Source organism: Equus quagga, chromosome 12 (genome assembly GCF_021613505.1).
Source record: "Equus quagga isolate Etosha38 chromosome 12, UCLA_HA_Equagga_1.0, whole genome shotgun sequence".
Lineage (NCBI taxonomy): Eukaryota > Metazoa > Chordata > Mammalia > Perissodactyla > Equidae > Equus > Equus quagga.
Genome location: NC_060278.1, coordinates 32,734,643 through 32,754,169, shown reverse-complemented (window position 1 = coordinate 32,754,169; position 19,527 = coordinate 32,734,643). Strand labels below are relative to the sequence as shown.

The 19,527-nt window shown below is 40.5% G+C and overlaps 1 protein-coding gene across 1 annotated transcript in view; it reads left to right on the top strand.

Annotated features, from left to right (window-relative positions):
- Positions 1-18,670, top strand: part of CATSPERE (catsper channel auxiliary subunit epsilon) — a 253,986-nt gene extending 235,316 nt beyond the window's left edge. The window contains exons 20-22 of the mRNA XM_046678004.1: positions 885-1,042; positions 10,595-10,648; positions 18,517-18,670. Coding sequence (XP_046533960.1) covers positions 885-1,042; positions 10,595-10,648; positions 18,517-18,670 — 366 coding nt within the window. The remainder of the gene's footprint in view (positions 1-884; positions 1,043-10,594; positions 10,649-18,516) is intronic.
- Positions 18,671-19,527: the final 857 nt, after the last annotated feature.

The following is a 19,527-nucleotide window of genomic DNA, read 5'->3' as shown; positions in this document are numbered from 1 at the left end:
TTGAATAAATCAAACAGGAGTTACTCACTCAAAGGCTAGAGAAAGAACTTAGTCACACTGAGAATACATGACAGAGAGATGAGCAATATTATCCATGATGGATGGAAGCACAAACTTCTGGGCCCCAAAAGATAGGTGGAGAAAACAGTGAAGGATGTTGACAGCCAACAGATCAGGCACATCCAGAGTAATTGCCCCACAAGGCGTCTTGTTCCGTCCAATGAGAAGCCTCCCAGACAGCAGGTGCTTGAGGAGGAATCCTTTAAGTCGGGCGTGAAAGCATACAGGACCTACAAGAACCTCGGCTCAGAAATCTGTAAGTTTTAACAATCGTTTTCTTAGCTTTAACAACGTGACTTTAAAAGATATAGGCTCATTTCATCTGTGCTTTTAACAAGGGGGACAGGAGATAAGTATTCTTTCTAGTTTGTATCTTCAGACACCCCCCACCCAGACACAGTAGTGGTAATGGAGGTAAATAAAAGTCCTAGGAGAAGACAAAAACCCAAATATACTCCACTTTGACTATTGTGTCTATACCTTATGACCAAAATAGCATCTGTCCCCAAATTAAGCATCCTTGGAGGATTTTGTGCTTTTTTTGATTTAGGGAAATAATATGCTTACGTACTCTCAACACCCAAATTTATTATTGTTTGCAAATAAAAAATAAATACAGCATTTGCTTTCACTAAGCTTCACTTTTTATCAAACTTTAACCCAATATAGCCTCTAAAAATACTATACAGAAATAAAATGATAGAATAGAAGGGAATAGTCATTACATTGCTAAATAATTTTCCAAGATAAATATATGAGAATATAATTTTGTTCATTAAAGTCAAAAAATGACCTTGAGGTTTTTGTCTTTGTTTCCTGTTCAGAACTATAAGCACTGTTTTTCTTATGCTATTGGAAAGCCGGGAGACTTAAATCAACCATATGAGATTATCAACAAGTCTAACCATAACCATTTAGTTTGGCCCATGGACCATTCCGGAATGTATGTGTTTCGTGTGAAGATCCTGGATCCAAACTATAGGTGAATACAAATGTTTTATTATAATAGTTTTAGCATTAGTTCCTCAAAATTAAATTTTTATTTTCTTGATTTAATTGGAGATCATCCAGATATCCAATTATTGTTATTATTTACATATTTACTTTTTCATCTTGTAGCAATCACATTAGACATTCTGTGGGGGTGGGAGATAAGATTTTGTGTTAAACACTGATTAGGTTAGTCAATTCACAATTACATTCTGAGTACTTTACAATGCTCCATTGCTGTGATAGATGCAAATATAACAGAAGCACAGTCTCAGCCTTCAAGGTGCTTATACTTAAATTAGTTGGAGGAGGAGTGGGGGTACACACACAAATCAAGGGAGGTTAAATCAGAGCAAATACATGCGATATTTTCCAAATATAATCATTTGCATTATTGATAGGCACAATAATAACTCAGAGATGGGAAAGATCAATGCTATTTTGAGCATCAGAAGGAAACCTCCTGGAGAATATGGAACATTAGTAGGATTTACATTGCAAAGGACTAGGATACACCCTTCAGGTGACAGAAACCACACTAATCATGGAATGGAGTTGAACATAGTATCCTGTCTATGGCTCGGCTCCTGGAGTCATGAAGGAGGGTGGAAAATACCTTGAGTGAGGAAGGTAGAAACAAAGGAAGCAGAGTAATTTACGACAATTCTTCATGTTGAAGTCAATTTCAAACCACGACCTAGAGAGCTTCTTTAGCATCTTTACCAGGGGAGTGTTGTGATAAAAGTCCAGTTCTAGGAAAACTAGCTGAGAATAGTATAAAGAATGGTATAAAGGGAAAAAACACTGTACACAGATAAATGAGAAGAGTGAAGTTAACAAGGAAAGAGGTCAAAGGAAGGCCTGGTGGCAATAAGAACAGAAAGAAAGGAGAAAGTCTAATAAATATGTTTCCAGAAATGAGAGATTTTGTTGATCTGATGTGGCAAGTGAAGGAAAAGAAGGATTCGATATGGTCTCAAGTTTTCTAGAGTAGGTGATCAAAAATTATGGAATTTTCCTTGACCAAAATAGATAATGGGGTGGTTTATCAGAGAGAAGTACTGAGATAAGAGTCTTGACTTTGCATTTGAGGGGACAATGAAATATGAGTGAAGATGCCCGATAAACAGTTAAAAATTCTGATTTGGGCCTTGAGTTGGAAGGAATAGCTGATGGTAAAGAATTGAAAATACAAAAGTGGGTGTCTTGAGGGTGATAGGAAAAGGGACTCAGCAGAAAGCTCCTCAAATAAAAGAAAAAATGAAGAGAAAAAATAGAAAGTTAATAGGAAAACCTAGTAAAACAGGATATTTAAATGTGATTCTCTTCACTTTGTAGTTTGAACAGAAGCCCCAACACCAGTGTATCCCCTGTCCTAAAACTGATCATCAATGCAGGATTTGAAAAGAGGATGTCCCAAAACTGGTCCCTTCCCACAATGAGCTATTTCAGAGAAGGCTGGGAGCTCATAAGAAAGACTAATAGTGAGGATTTCTTCTGAGAGTTTTCTGAATGCTGTGCATTTCCCCTCCTCCACCCAAGTAAGTGGGGCTTCAGAGAACCACTCAGGAAAACTAACATAGGTCTCTTGGTTTGAAGACGGGGGAGCAAAGACTATTCCTACCTCTTATCTAGAAAGTTTGAAAGTAAAAGGCTGCCTACAGGTACATTGATAATAGGAAGGCTAAAGAGTGATATAGTGCATGGAAACAGGGCTTTCACCAATGTGCGAGAAAATGTGTGCACTTTCAGCTGGGTGCAAATATGAACCCCAGGAAAGGAAACTGAACTTGGGTCATCACGAAAGGTCATCCCTACCCAACTCAAGGTTGAGGTGATCCCAAATAGGGACAATGGCTGGGGAAAACCATAGGAAGCCAGGAGCGGAGGAGTGATTGGCAAATGGCCAGCCAGAGAACATATCATCTAAATCCTGGAACATCAGGTGACATTTCCAGTTACAAGATGAGAGTGTATGAAGAACCCATTCTGTGTGTTGGATGTTGGAGTCCTAGCTCTCTCCTCTCAAGAGAAAAAGCTAATATTTGGGCATCCAATACACAAAAGCCCTCAGCCACATAAAATTTTGATTTTTTCCTCCTACATGTACCCAATTCTGAGTTCTGAAACAGCAGCTAGCAAGTGGAAGAGGAAGTTTAAGGATAAAATAAGAAAAATGAATGGCCACACTCATCTCCCCAGTGCTACCTCTTAAGCACGATTCAGGCCCAACCTTGAGGAAAGAAGGTTTTCAATGTTTGAAAGACTAAAGTTTTATATGTAGTTTGGACTAGGCTTTTTATTACCTGAAAACTTCTGCTCAATATTTTATCCAGGGGCAGAGAAGAACAATTTACAGAGAATTTGTTTAAAGGGATAATGATGAGATAGAATAATATTTTTATTTCACTCTACAAAGTTGAAGAAATATACTAAGACATGGCAACATCACTTAAGTCAAGAAGGAAGAAAATTTCTGGTAGGAAGAACAAAAAATGTCATAGAGTCTGGGGTCACCATTAATAGAAGAGTTTCACAAAACACTAACTTCAAGAGATATACGCACCTCCATGTTCATTACAGCATTATTTACAACAGCCAAGACATTGAAGCAAACTAAGTGTCCATCAATGAATGAGTAGATAAAGGAAAAGAAAATATATATATGTGGAGGAATTTTATTCAGCCATGAAAAGGGAAATTCTCCACATTAAAAAAACAAGAAAAATCTCAAATGAAAAACCTAACTTTATACCTCAAGTAACCAGAAAAAGAAGAACAAACAAAGCCCAAAGTTTGTAGAAGGAAGGAAATAACAATGATCAGAGTGGAAATAAATGAAATAGAGACTAAAAAGACAATAGAAAAGAGCAATGAAACTAAGAGCTGATTTTTTGAAAAGATAAACAAAATAGAGAAGGCTTTAGCTAGACTCAATAAGAAAGAAGGAGAGAGGATACAAATAAATAAAATCAGACATGAAAGAGATGTTACAACTGATACCACAGAAACACATAGGATCACAAGAGAATACAATGTACAATCATCTGCCAACAAGTTGGACAACCTAGAAGAAATGGATAAATTCCTAGAAAAATATAACTGACCAAGACTGAATTATGAAGAAATACAAAATCTGAACAGATTGATTACTAGTAAGGAGATTGAATCAGTAAGAAAAAACCCCCCAACAAACAAAAGTCCAGGACCAGACGGCTGCACTAGTGAATTCTACCAAACCTTTACAGAAGAGTTAATACCAATCCTTCTCAAACTCTTCCGAAAAATACAAGAGGAGGGAAATCTTCCAGACTCATTTTATGAGGCCAGCATTATCCTGATAACAAAGCCAGACAAGGATGCCACAAGAAAAGAAACTTACAGGTCAATATCCCTGATCAACACAGATGCAAAAATTCTCTACTAAATATTAGCAAACTAAATTCAACAATACATTAAAAGGATCACACATCATGATCAAGTGGGATTTATACCAGGGACACAAAGATGGTTTGATATCCACAAATCAATTAGTGTGATACACCACATTAGCAAAATGAAGGATAAAAATCATATGATCATCTCAATAGATGCAGACAAAGCATTTGACAAAATTCAACATTCGTTTATGATAAAAACTCTCAACCAAGTGGGCATAGAGGGAATGTACCTCAACATAATAAAAGCCGTATTTGGCAAGCCCACAGCTAACATCAGACTCAATAGTGAAAGGTGAAAGCCTTTCCTCTAAGATCAGGAACAAAACAAAGATGCCCACTCTTGCCCACTACTTTTATTCAACGTCGTATTGGAATTCCTATCCAGAGTAATTACATAAGGAAAAGAAATAAAAGTCATCCAAACTGGAAAAAAAGTAAAACTGTCACTATTTGCAGATGACATGACAGTATATATAGAAAATGCTAAAGACTCCATCAAAAATCTGCTAGAACTAATAAATGAATTCAGTAAAGTTGCAAGACACAAAATCAATACAGTCATGTGCCACATAATGACATTTTGGTCAACAATGGATGCATACACAATAGAGGTCCCATAAGATTAGTACCATAAAGCCTAGGTGTGTAGTAGGCCATACACCCTATGATGTTCACATAATGACAAAATTGTTAAACAATGCATTTCTCAGAACACATCCCCATCAAGTGACACGTGACTAAATACAAAATTCAATTGTTTCTATACTCTAATAATGAACTATCAGAAAGAGAAATTAAGAAAATAATCCCACTTACAACTGCATCAAAAAGAGTAAAATACCTAGGAATAAATTTAACCAAAGAGGTGAAAAATCTGTAACTGAAAACTATAAGATGTTGATGAAAGAAATTGAAGAAGACACAAATAAATGGAAAGATATTCTATGCTCACGGATTGGAACAATTAATATTGTTAAAATGTCCATACTACCCAAAGCAATCTACAGATTCAATGCAATCTCTATCAAAATTCCAAAGGCATTTTTCACAGAAATACACAAAACTATCCTAAATTTCTATAGAGGCACAAAGGACCCGGAATAGCCAAAGCAATCATGAGAAAGAAGAACATAGCTGGAGGTATCACACTTCCTGACTTCAAACTACAGCCATACCTCATTTTATTTGCTTCACTTTATTGCACTTCACAGATATAGTGTTTTTTACATATTGAAGGTTTGTGGCAACCTTGTCTTGAGCATGTCTCCTGGCACCATTTTTCCAATAGCCTTTGCTCACTTCATGTCCCTGTGTCACATTCCAGTAATTCTCACAATATTTCAAACTTTTTCGTGATCATCAGATTTGTTATGGTGATCTGTGATCAGTGATCTTTGATGTTACTATTGTCATTGTTTTGGGGTGGCATGAACTGTGCCCGTATACGTCGGAGAACTTAATCACACAACGTGTGTGTTCTGACTGCTCTGCTGACTGGCTGTTCCTCTGTCTCTTCCCTCTCCTCAGGCTTCCTTGTTCCCTGGGACACAGCAATATTGAAATTAAGCCAGTTAATAACCCTACAATGGCCTCTTAAGTGTTCAAGTGAAAGGAAGAGGTGCCCATATTTCCCTTTAAATCAAAAGCTAGAAGTGATTAAGCTTAGTGAGGAAGGCGTGTTGAAAGCTGAGATAGGCTGAAAGCTAGGCCTCTTGCACCAAACAGTTAGCCAAGTTGTGAATGCAGAGGAAAAGTTCTTGAAGGAAATTAAAAGTGCTGCCCCAGTGAACACACAATGATAAGAAAGTGAAACAGCCTTATTGCTGATACGGAGAAAGTTTTAGTGGTCTGGATAGAAGAGCAAACCAGCCATAGCATTCCCTTAAACCAAAGCCTGCTACAGAGAAAGGCCCTCACTCTCTTCAATTCAATGAAGGCTGAGAGGTGAGGAAGCTGCAGAAGAAAAGTTTGAAGTCTGCAGAGGTTGGTTCATGAGGTTTCAGGAAAGAAGCATCTCCATAACGTAAAAGTGCAGGTGAAGCAGCAAGTGCCGATGGAGGAGCTGCAGCAAGTTCTCCAGAAGATCTAGCTGAGATCACTAATGAACGTGGCTGCAGTAAACAACAGATTTCCCAGGCAGATGAAACAGCCTTACATTGGAACAAGATGCCATCTGGGACTTTCACAGCCAGAGAGAAGTCAAGGCCTGGCTTCAAAGCATCAAAGGTCAGGTTAATTCTCTTGTTAGGGCTAATGCAACTCGTGAATTTAAGTTGGATCCAGTGCTCATTTACCACACTGGAAATCCTAGGGACCTTAAGAATCGTGCTAAATCTAGCCTGCTTGTGCTCTGCAAATAGAACAACAAAGCCTGGATGTCAGCACATCTGTTTACAACACGGTTTACTGAATATTTTCAGTCCACTTTTGAGACCGACTGCTCAGAAAAAATGACTCCTTTCAAAATATTACTGCTCATTGACAAGGCACCTAGTTACCCAAGAGCTCTGATGGAGATGTACAATGAGATGGATGTTGTTTTCATGCCTGCTAACACAGCATCCATTCTGTAGCCCATGGATCAAGGAGTAATTTCAACTTTAAGGTCTTATTTAAGAAATACATTTTGTTAAGGGTCTAGCTACCATAGATAGTGACTCCCCTCATGGATCTGGGCAAAGTCAGTTGAAAACCTTCTGGAAAAGATTCACAATTCTAGATGCCATTAAGAACATTCATGATTCATGGGAAGAGGTCAAAACATCAACATTAACAGGAGTTTGGAAGACATTAATTCCAACCCTCATGGATAACTTTAAGGGGTTCAAGACTTCAGTGGAGGAAGTAACTGCAGATGTGGGTGGAAATAGCAAGAGAACTAGAATTGGAGCCTGAAGATGTGACTTGATTGCCACAATTTCATGATAAACTTTAACAGATGAGGAGTTGCTTCTTATGGATGAGCAAAAAAGAAGCTTCTTGAGATGGAACTTACTCTTGGTGAAGATGCTGTGAAGATTATTGAAATGACAACAAAGGACTTAGAATATTTCATAAATTTAGTTGATAAAGCAGTAGCAGAGTTTGAGAGGATTGACTACAATGTTGAATATTCTACTGTGGGTAAAATGCTATCAAACAGCATTGCATGCTACAAAGAAATTGTGAAAGGAAGAGTCAATCAATGCCACAATCTTCACGGTTGTCTTATTTTAAGATGTTGCCGTAGCCACCCCACCTTCAGCAACCACCACCCTGATCATGCAGTCATCAACATCCAGGCAAGACCGTCCAGGCAAAAAGATTAGGACTCGCTGAAGGCTCAGATGATTTAGCATTTTTTAGCCATAGAGTGTTTTTTAATTAAGGTATGTACATTGTTTTTTAGACATAATGTTATTGTACACCTAACAGACTACAGTATAGTATAAACATAACTTTTGTATGCACTGGGAAACCAAAAAATTTGTGTGACTCACTTTATTGTGATATTTGCTTTATTGCAGTGGTCTAGAACCGAACTCACAATACATCCAAGGTATGCCTGAATATTACAAAGCTACAGTAATCAAAACAGTATAAATTTGGCATAAAAACAGGCACAGAGATCAATGGAATGGAATAGAGAGCCCAGAAATAAACTCGCACATATATAGTCAATTAATTTATGAAAAAGTGTCAAGAATATACAATGGGGAAAGGACACTCTCTTCAATAAATGGTGCCGGGAAAACTGGACAGCCACATGCAAAAGAATGAAACTGGACCACTATCTTACACTACACACAAAAATTAACTCAAAATGGACTAAAGACTTGAACATACAGACTGGCCCAGTGGCATAGTGGTTAAGTGCACGTGCTCTGCTTTTGTGGCCAGGGGTTCACAGGTTCAGATCCCAGGGGCCGACCAACACACCACTCATCAAGCCATGCTGTGGCAGCGTCCCACATATAAAATATAGGAAGACTGGCACAGATGGTAGCTCAGGGCCAATCTTCCTCACAAAAAAAGAAAAAAGACCTGAAACCATAAAACTCCCAGAAGAAAACATAGGTAGTAAGCTCCTTGACAGCAGTCTTGGCAATGATTTCTTTAGATTTGACACCAAAAGCAAAAGCAACAAAAGCAAAAATAAACAAGCGTTAATAGATCAAACTAAAAAGCTTCTGCACAGCAAAGGAAACCATCAACAAAACAAAAAGGCAATGTATGGAATGGGAGACAATATTTGCAAACCATGTATCTGATAAGGGGTTAACATACAAAATACATAAAGAACTCATATGGGGCTGGCCCAGTGGTGCAGCAGTTAAGTGCACACGTTCTGCTTCAGCAGCCCAGGGTTCGCCAGTTCAGATCCTGGGTGTGGACATGGCACCGCCTGGCAAGCCATGCTGTGGCAGGCATCCTGCATATAAAGTAGAGGAAGATGGGCACAGATGTTAGCTCAGGGCCAGTCTTCCTCAGCAAAAAGAGGAGGATTGGCAGAAGATGTTAGCTCAGGGCTAATCTTCCTCAAAAAAAAAAGAAAAGAAAAGAACTCATACAACTCAATAGCAGAAAACAAACAATCCAGTTTAAAAATGGGCAGAGGATCTGAACAGACATTTTCCAAAGAAGACATACAGATGGCCAACAGGTACATGAAAATATGCTCAGCGTGGCTAATCATCAGGGAAATGTAAATCAAAATCACAGTGAGATATCACTTCATACCTGTTACAATGGCTATCATCAAAAAGACAAGAGATAACAGTGATGGTGAGGATGTGGAGAAAAGAAAAACCTTGTGAACCGTTGGTGGAAATGTAAACTGGTGCAGCCACTATGGGAAACAGTATGGAGATTCCTCAAAAAATTAAAAATAGAAATACCACATGATCCAGCAATTCTACTTCTGGGTATTTATCTGAAGAAAACGAAAATACAAATTTGAAAAGATATATGTGCCACCACGTTCACTGCAGCATTATTTACGATAGCCAAGATATGGAAACAACCTAAGTGTCCATCAACAGATAAATAGATAAAGAAAATATGGTATATATACAATGGAATATTATTCAGCCATAAAAAAGAAGGAAATCTTGCCATTTGCAATGACATGGATGGACCTTGAGGGCATTATGCTAGAGAGTCTACTTTGGTTTGAATCCTAGTTTTGTCACTAGCAGCTATGCAGTTTTAAGCAAATCACTTAGTCCCTCTGAGCTTATTTTTTAATCTGTAAAATGAGTCAATAATACTTATCTTACAGTATTCTGAGGATTAAATGAAGTACCCGGGTAAAATTTCCTAACTTTGCTGGGCACACAGCAAACACTAAGAATTAAGCTCCTTTCCTCTCTCTTCTTCCACATGAAGGAAGGTGAAAACATATCATGAGTGCTTATTTAGCTATATCCTGCCTCATTCCAGGCAATATGCTAAATTATGAGAGACACTCAGTACCTTTAGAGAAAATAACACAGTTCCATATCCTGAGCTCCTCGCATTCTCAGCTTTCGGAAGGAGTTAGCCTACCTCAGGGGAACATCACAGGCCCTTTGGTCAGAAAAACCTGAATTCAAATCCTAGCTCTGCTACTTGCAACTGTGCAAACTTTTGCAAGTAGCTTAACCTATCTGAGCCTCAGTTTCCTCATCTAAAACAAAGGGTTGCTCTGAGGATTAACCAAGAGAATTCATGTAAAGATTTGATACACTGCCTGGAACCTAGCAAATGCTCAATCAGTGTTCATTTTCAATAAGTATTAATGTTCAATAAATAGCTATTTATTATTTCTGTCAATACGTATTATTGTTAATTATTGTTAATATCATCACTGCTGTTGCCTTGGGAACCATTATCAAAATGACGTAAAGCTGTTCGGAAGACAGTGAGGTTGCACTGACAAGCTCTGTGGAAGCTTGCAGCAAGCAGCCTGTCACACATAGGAAAAAGTCTTCCCAGCTGTTACATGAATGTGTCCATTCTCTCCCTTGTCAAGAAAATGACACCTTAACTAAGATATGATTTGATTGTTACCATAGAGATGTGGAGGGAGTTTTTTAATATCTTATACTTGGTTTAATCTTTAATATTATTTTTCTAATTTGCAGTTTCTGTAACCTAACGGCTATATTTGCAATAGAGACCTTTGGAGTGATTCCCAGGTAATGACCGGAGACTAATCAAGCTTTACGGAGGGAAGTTGTAAAAAAAAACACGGGTGGCAGCTAAAAAGGAAAAGCATTTCGTACACATTTTCCTGGTACACTAATACTCCTGCTCTATATGTGACATCCTAAAAATTATATGTATCTATTATACCAGGGATAAAGAAGGAACGAATTCCTGAGAACTCTAACTGCCGCTAGGGTCCCCTTCTGTTCCATCCCACTCAACATCAGACATGTCTTCCAACTCCGCCAAAGGGGCAGATGGCAGACGGCAGCAGTGGGGACTGGGAGGAGACAGGCTGGGCTTCAGTGACCCCGAGTCAGCCCTTGACTGCTGGCCATCTTCCGGATGCGTCCAGGAAACAGGCAGTCAAGGCATTGCTGTGGACTCGGCTCCAGCTTCTTTGGAGAGCAGAGCACAGTCCTAACTCTGCTGACGCCGGGCCACACATGACTTTGCTTCTCTGTCCTGGGCCTGGTGTTTTGGGTTTTGCTTTTTGTAAAATGTTAAACAAAAGAGAAAGACAAACAATTAAGTTACTTATGGCCCTACTTTAAATATTACTGACTCCTCAATTTTTTGTGCTAATGGGAGGTTAATGGTGCGAATAATCTGCAAATGAGAGTTGTTTCTAAGTGACTTTGGGAAACAGGCATAGCCTTTTTGCAGCAAGTTCTCGTTAGGTTGGTGTGTTTGATTTAGATGAATATTAGGAACATGTATCCACCAACAGAAGGGGGAGCTGGTGAGTTAGGGAAAAGAGGGGAGAGTGCAGGAGCAGCACCTGTCTGCCAGCTCCCCTCCCAGCGGCTGGATTTCAGCAGCTGGGGAAGGTGACACCGCACGCTGGGTGTAAGGGACAGCCCTTTAGGTTAGTGACTACAGCTTAGTCTCTCTCACGCCTGGGCCCTGAAGGGTGCCAGAGGCAGAGCAGGGGTTACCTGGTGGTGAATACCTTCCTAGTAAGAGAGCCCTTTTCACGAGCAAGCAGTGACTAAGGATCTGTTTGTAGGAGGCAACGATGTCAGTACTTCCTTGCTTCTGGCCCAGTGCTCAACCACTTCCCCAAATTTTCCACTGTGTCCTTTGGAATTGCCACCATTTAACCAGCAAACTCACCTAAATCCTCAACTGTCCTCTGAGCTCTCCCTCTGTCTATCTCCCTCTATGCCCTGAGGACACTGCTTCACCTTTGCCCTCTAGAGGAATGGCTAGTTATTATCTGACACTGCCCATGTGCCTCAGGCAGCCATTACCACTCCTAGACCATTACTTATTCTGGTTTTTCTAAGATGAAACCAAAAAAATTTTCAAAACCATACATCCTTTGAGGCTCATGGCATCTGCTATGCCCCCTGTCCTTTCTCTGTCCTCACTGCTGTGTCCTCTCCAAACTCCCCTTCATTCATTGACAACTTTGGCCCTGCCACACTGTTTTCATCTCCACATCAAGTCCCACCATTGGTGTCCACATAGCCAACCCTCCCAACATCACAGTCTTTCCTCATCATTGGTGTCCTCCTCCTCTACTGTACTTCAGCCATCCACTCCCACAGTCATACCTGCACACTGTCATTGTCATTCCTATTGTAGGAGAGGAAGACATTTCCTCCACCCACTCTGGGTCGTTCTGGCCGGACAACAAATTAAATTCACATGAGACAAAATAACAGGAGAAAATCCAACAAAGCTTTATAACATGTATACATGGGAGAGGCTCAGGCAAACTGAGCAACTCACCAAAATGGTGGAAGCTCTCATCTTAAATACCCTCCTCAGCTACAGACAAAGGAGGATGTTGGGGGTGGGGGGAGTTAGTTATGGGAGATTACCAGAAAAGTACAGTAAACAAGAGTAAGGTTATTATGCAGATTTAAGTTCTTGCCTTCTGCGTTGCTAAGAGTTTCTAGAGATAAGGTCATCCCCCCTCCTTCCTGGTACAGAGGGAGAGACCTTTACAGACAGAGATTTCCTTTACAAATGTAAATGTCTCTCAACAAAGGATAACTTCTACTTTTCAGAGTTTCCTTCATGTCTGCAGTTTTAAAAGTAACCGGCCCAAAATAATCCTCATGCCAAAGAGACATATCTTGGGGTGGCCAATTCCAATCCCCCCCACTATCATAACTTCTCTGCTTCCTAAAGCATCGATTCAGACATCCCCTTCTCTGAACTTCCATCTTATTAATTCAGCTACACCCACAACAACCCTTCTTCATCCTCATTGGGACCTCCACTTCTACTTTCAGTTTCTCCTTTTTTGCTTCCTGTTTCCTTACATTTCAAAGTCTATTAACCCAATACCACTTATTAATACTCCCCTGGATTTGGCCCCCCATCTGGCAAGTCCTCAACTACTTAGTTTCTCTGTGGTTACACCTGAGCAGCCCGATACTGGTAAAGGAAGTTACACAACAGGGCAGATGGATCATCAACTTCAAAGAGGTCACCAACAGTACCTGGGAATCTCACTATCTTTCTCTGGTCAACCACTGTTTCCACTCTCCATAACAACTGCTTCAGACCTTATTTAACTAGCTTCCTCCTCAGACCACCTGTCCTTAACAGCCACCAGATGATCTTGTTTCCATCTTTACAAAGAAATTAGAAGCCGTCAGACAGGAACTCCATTTCTGATTGAAACATATAAAGCAACTAACATCTATACCCATTGTGTCCTCTTTCCATCCTGTTACAACAAAAGAAATAGTATTCCTCCTCTTTAAATATAATTCTTCCACTTATGGTTTTAACCCTAGTCCTTCCCACTTTCTAAGGAAACTTCCAAATCAATTATTCCTTCTCTCTCCTGTATATTCCACTTTGCTCTCAACTACATCCTTCCAACAGGCTTTTAATCACCCTCAAGTTTTTTATTTAAATAAATAAATAAAACTTCAACCTCACACCCTCCTCCAGCTACCACCCTCTCTCTCCTCCTTGCAAAACAGGCTTCTCAAAAGGCTTGTCTACACTCCTAGTCTCCATTTCCCTATATTCCATCCCTATTTCCTCATCCATCCAGTCTGCTTCCTATCTTATCACTCCACCAATTACCTCTCATTAGAATAGCTTTTGCCTACATTAAATCTGTGGGGTACTTTCTCACCTTTTCTCTTTGTTGAAATTCCCACTTTGTTTGTGCATTGTTCTCCTGACCCCCGTTCAGCATCTCTATGACCATTATTTTGAACTCTTTCACAGGTAAGTCACTTGTCTCCATTTCATCAACGTCTATATCTGGAGTTTTATCTTATTCTTCTGTTTGGAACATTTTTCTCTGTTTCTTCATTTTCCTTGACTCTCTCTTGGTTTCTATGCACTAGATAACCCAGCCACCTCTCCTAGTCTTGAAGGAGTGGCCTCATGGAGGAGATGAACTTATTGTTCAGTCCTGTCCCAGCTCTTGGTTGTCTCTCAAACCTTCATGGTTGTCCAAGCTGCCTTCTTAGCCCTTACTGTCTCCTAGCAGGTGAGGCTGCACCAAGACACCAGTGTCCCAGAAAGAAGCCTCTCGGTCTGCACCCAGATGCAGGCTGGCTGAAGCGGGACCCTCGGGCAGCCTCTTCTAATGTATGCATAGACACCTCTTTCAGGGGAAGACTGGGAGATGGGCATTTCTGTCTGTTCCCCCTGCCCTGAGCCCTGGAGGAATGGCCAATTAAGAATAGTCTCTTCGTTTGTTTCAGTCCTGTGGGACTGGGGAACAGAAGCTCTGCTGGGCACCAGAGCCAGGGCAACCAAGAGGTGTGTCCCCTGGACAGTAGCCGTAGAAGCTGGGGTGCCAGATGTGTGCACAAGCTCCTTTCAGGGAGATCCCAGTGACCGGGGGAGAGACAGGGGGAGAGACAGAGGCAGAGTGCTCGACGAAAATAATCCATAACCAATCTATAAATGAAAATTTGGGTAAGTTTATTCTGAGCTGAAATCTGAGGACCATGGCCCGGGGCCTTTCTTCCCGAAGGAAGAAAGGGCACCAAAGAAATGAGGTGTACAGAATGATTATATACCCCCAAAGAGGGTGCTTTACATATGATTGAAATGTCCCTCCCACAATAGTCACAAGATTGCCCTGTCGGCACAGCGCTTGATGGACACAGCAGGTAGTGGGTCTGCTATCTTGGTGGGCGTAGCAGGAGGCAAGTCTATTGTCTCGAGCTGGGCGGTCACAGGTGAGCGCAGCAATCAGTTTCTAGCCTAAGGAAAGATGCTTAATCCTTAAGGAGACGCCAATGTTGGGAGGGGGAGGGAAGTTGCACCTTTATCTCAAGGGCCTTTTGCTCTTGCCATAGGGAATCTCTAAAGCAGATATACAATGCATGCTCAACCGCCTCGGTCAGGCCCTTTTGGAAAGACAAGGTCAGGCCAAATTAGGTTTACACCAAAATGGCTTCCTCATATATTCCAATATATCCTATTACTTGCCATTTTTATTTGACAGTGCGAAGACGGCCCCTGAAGGCCCCCCTGGTCTGGAGAGGGTTGCAGTTGGCCCCTAGATTTGTGTTAAATTAGGAGCCTGCCCCTCAGGTTGCAGTTTTTAAGATAAGCAAATAGGCCTCTTTCATGGAAAGACCAGAAGATGGGTATTTCAGTCTGCTGCCTCTGTGCTGAGCAAGAGGAAGGCAGCAAGAGGGGTTAGACTCTGCGAGTCCTCAGAGCCGGTTTGTTTGCTGCAGCCTTGTGGTCTTGTGGGCCCAAGCCCTGCTGGCTGTCAGAGATAGGTGTTTGGGGCACTCGTCCTTTGGGTGGAAGTCTTAAAATCTGGGGTGCTAGATGTTGGGTCTAGACCCTTCGCTCCTCAGGGAGAAGCTGGGAGCTGAGTTCCCTCCTGGTTGTATGCTGCTGTGTCAGGGGTGGGGTTTATGGCAAGATTGTCTCAGTCTCTCCTACCTATTTCCGTGTAGGTGGATTTTTTCTTGTTTGCTGGATGTGTAGGACTTGCTTAGCTAGTTCCTCAGTTTCTTTCAGAGGAAACTCTTCTGTATGTAGCTGAAGCATCAGTGTGTCCTTGGGAGGAGGGGGTTCAGGAGCCTCCTATGTTGCCATCTTGAACTGGAACTGGCCGACACTAAATCTGACAGATCTGTCTCAGTCCTCATCTTATTTGATCTTTCGTCAGTGTTGACTTTTCCTTTGACTGCTATATTGCTCTATGGGTTTTCCTAAACTTCCATAGCCTCTCTCTCTCTTTAGTAGAGAGAGCCTCAACTTTTCCTTCACAAGCCATTAAACGTTGACTTTCCTCAGGGCTCAGTCCTAGTCTTCTGAGCTTCTCACTCTGGCAAGCTCATCCATACTTATAATTTCATTTAACATCTATCTACACATGACTCCCAATCATACCTCTAGTCCAGTCCAGAGTCATATAGCCACTGTCTACTAGACCTCTTCTCTTAGATGCTTCAAAGACTAGCCAAACTGGACATGTCCAAAAGTGAACTCATGAGTTACCACCCATTCTTTTATCACATTATTTGTCCCACTCTAAAACTTATCCATCAGGGTAATTGCACACAGTCCTGTTGATTGTCCTTGCATAACTCCAGGAGAATCCATTCACATAGGCTATAATGCGAATGGTGCCCTCTGGAGTTGGACAATATGTGACCCTGCTGTCCAGGGTTCCCTCTCTCAGGAAATAGCACATCCAACTGTACAAGCCAAACACCTAGGAGTCAAAAACGAAAAACAAAAACTTAGAGTTCACGTTTATTTCTCATTCTCTGTGTCTCTCCATCTCTCTCTCCCTCTCTCTCTCAGCTCATCCAGTTACTGGCTCCCATTCATTTAATCTCCTAAATTGCCCTTGAATGAATCCACTTCTTACCAAACCCATCACCAGCACTCTAATCCAAGCTACCATTGTCTCTGGTCTCAACTACTGCAATAGACTCCTAACAGATCTCCCCTCATCCATTCCTATTTTCTTCTAATTCATTCTTCTCACTAAAGCCAGAGTAATCTTTTCAAATGCTAATTTTAGGAGATTGAACTCTTAAATTTCTTCCTTAAGGTGAAAACTCATTAACATAGCCTACAAGACCTTCTATGATCTAGCCCCTACCTACCTCTCCAATCTCATCTTCTATCATGTTCCCCTCATTTTCTCAGCTCCAGACCCACCAACCTTGTTTCAATCCCCAGCCTTCTCCATACTCTGTCCCATAGCACGATCTCTGTGCATGCTATTTCCTCTATCTGGAACTCTTCCTTCCCCTCTTTACCTACTTAACTTTACCAATTCCACTTGCATTTAATTCTTCAAATTTTAGAACAATTATCTTTTCCCCATGGGAGCATTTCTTGATCCCAATCACTGGGTTAAATCCTGCTATAGTAAGCTTTCATTGCACTGTATACTTCTCCCACTTAGTTCTCATCACAAGTGCAATTTTATATGTATTTTCTCATTATTCAATTAATGATTATGTCCCCACTAAAATGTAAGCTCTCTAAGGATGGGGACCATGTCTATTTTTACTCATCATTGTTTTTCCAGCACCCAGCATAGTACCTGGCACATATCAGATGGTTTAAGTTAGTTAATTAACTTCCAAGAGGGAAACCATTCACTGGAACCAGATTAAACTTGCATCCACAGAGGAGGAAGGTCAGACTAAGGGGTCTGGGAATCTGGGGAAGCTGTAATACTGCAAACAAATAATCATGGTTTAAAGGGGAACAAAGAACTAAAATCAGATACCAGGACTCCAAAGGGAAAACAGCACAGAGTTTGGCTTAAGAAATAAATCCACTCTGATGGGAGGCACCCGTGCAGAGTCCTAGGCGAAGAGTCACCCAGCTGAAAGTACGATCTAATAAATAGTGTACACACACAAACACACACCCCTAGTTGACCCTCGGGTACCTCAAATTCAATATGCCCAAAAGTAAACCAACCATATTCATCACACACACCCTCAATAAAGTGTTCTTCCCTCTGAATTTCCTCTATCAGAGAATGCTGATACCATCCTCACAGTTACCTCATCCCAAAACTCGGGAGACGTCCTTTATTCCATCGTATTTCTCAAACCCCTCATCTTAACAGTCACTAGGATCAATCCAATCTAACTTCCAAATATATCTGAGATCTATCTGCTTCTCTCCATTTCTTCAGTCACTAAGTCAGTTAAGACCCTCATCATACTTGGATTATTACAAAAACCTCATAACTGCTTTTTCTCCTCGACACTCATGCTTCTCATTCCTCCATTCTTCACCCAACAATCAGAATCATCCTTCTAAAATGACAGTTCTATATCATATCTCTGAAATTCCTCTTGCCTTTAGGCTAAAATCCACACTCTATAGCTTGATAAAAGCTGTCTTTCTCATCTCTAACCACCCATCATTCCTCATCTCTAACCATTCCTCCTGCCACCTGAGCTCTGGTCACACTGACTAGTGTTAGCTCCAGAATGTCTAGGGGTGACCTTAAGGTTTTCTCACACTTCCATGCCTTTGCATATGCATCTCCCTTAGCCTGCAACTTTATGCCCACCTGAATCTCTTCTTCCACTCCCAGGTATTGACTAATACTCCTAATCCTATTCACAGCTAGCCAACTCCTACAGATACTCGGTTCGAAGGTGACCTCCAGTGGAAGGCCTTCCTTGATGCCTGGCTCCCATAGAAGTTTATACCTCCTTCTCTCATTGTATTGACCACGCTGTCTATTTTCCTCCCTGGTCAGCCTCAAACACTAAGGAGTAAACACCTTTAGGGTAGACAAGGTGTCTTATTAATCTTTGTTCTCTGTCAATGGCATAGTAGCTAGCTATTGAAAAACTGTTTGACTAAATAAATATATAACCACAGTGAACAATGGCCGCTAAGGACTTTTTTCTCGTTTCAGTCCAAGTGTCTACCTGGTCGCCTCGCTCCTCTTTCTGCTGACACTCCTGTTCTTCAGTGTTCTAGTTTTGAGCTATTTCCATTATATGAGGATTTATAAACAATATATTTATGCACCACTTCACAAACCTGAAAGAAAACAAAAGACTAACTAGAAAAAAAGGAAGGTTTGTTTACTATGGATATATGTACATAAAAGGAGTGTGTATATATACTTATATTGAGAGTGTGTTTAACCAAGAAATACTAAGTATAAGCTCAAAGTAAGTATCATCAAATTCAAGATCTAAAACATGTTCTTAAATTATCCAAAACAGAAATATTTTCATATATTTGTGTGTTATGAGATTAATCCTTAATGTGTTTGCATTTATCTTAAGGTAGTCTAGATACTCTTCTATGGCTTTTTTTAAAAAAATAAAAATTAAAAAAACCCCAAAATGTTGCTATTACAATCCTTTCTAAGAATGAAAGTAGATTTTTGAAAATGTATAAATGTGTCAAATATTATTATTTTGCATAAAACTTTTCATATAAGACTTGTATAGCTGTAGTTAATTTACATACAAAAGACTAATGTGTGTGGATTTAAATAATCTGTCAAACATATTTCATAAGTTTTTCTAATGGTAGATTCATATATAAAATGTACAACTTATAATATTGAAAATAAGCTGATGCTCTAAGTCTTAATTTTAAGTTTTAAAATTCGATTTTGATGGTCAAAATAGTCTTCATTTGTCCAAATGTGATCACAGCTTTCTAAACAATTAGTATTTGTAACAGTCAACAATCAACTAGAAAAGAGAAACCAGTAGGAGATGTGTGTGTGTGTGTGTGTGTGTGTGTCTGTGCGTGTGTCTGTGTGTCTGCGTGTGTCTGTGCACGTCTGTGTGCATGTGTCTGTGTGTGTGTGTGTCTGTGTGTGTCTGTGTCTGCGTGTGTCTGTGCATGTCTGTGTGTCTGTGTGCGTGTGTCTGTGTGTGTGCCTGTGTGTCTGCATGTGTCTGTG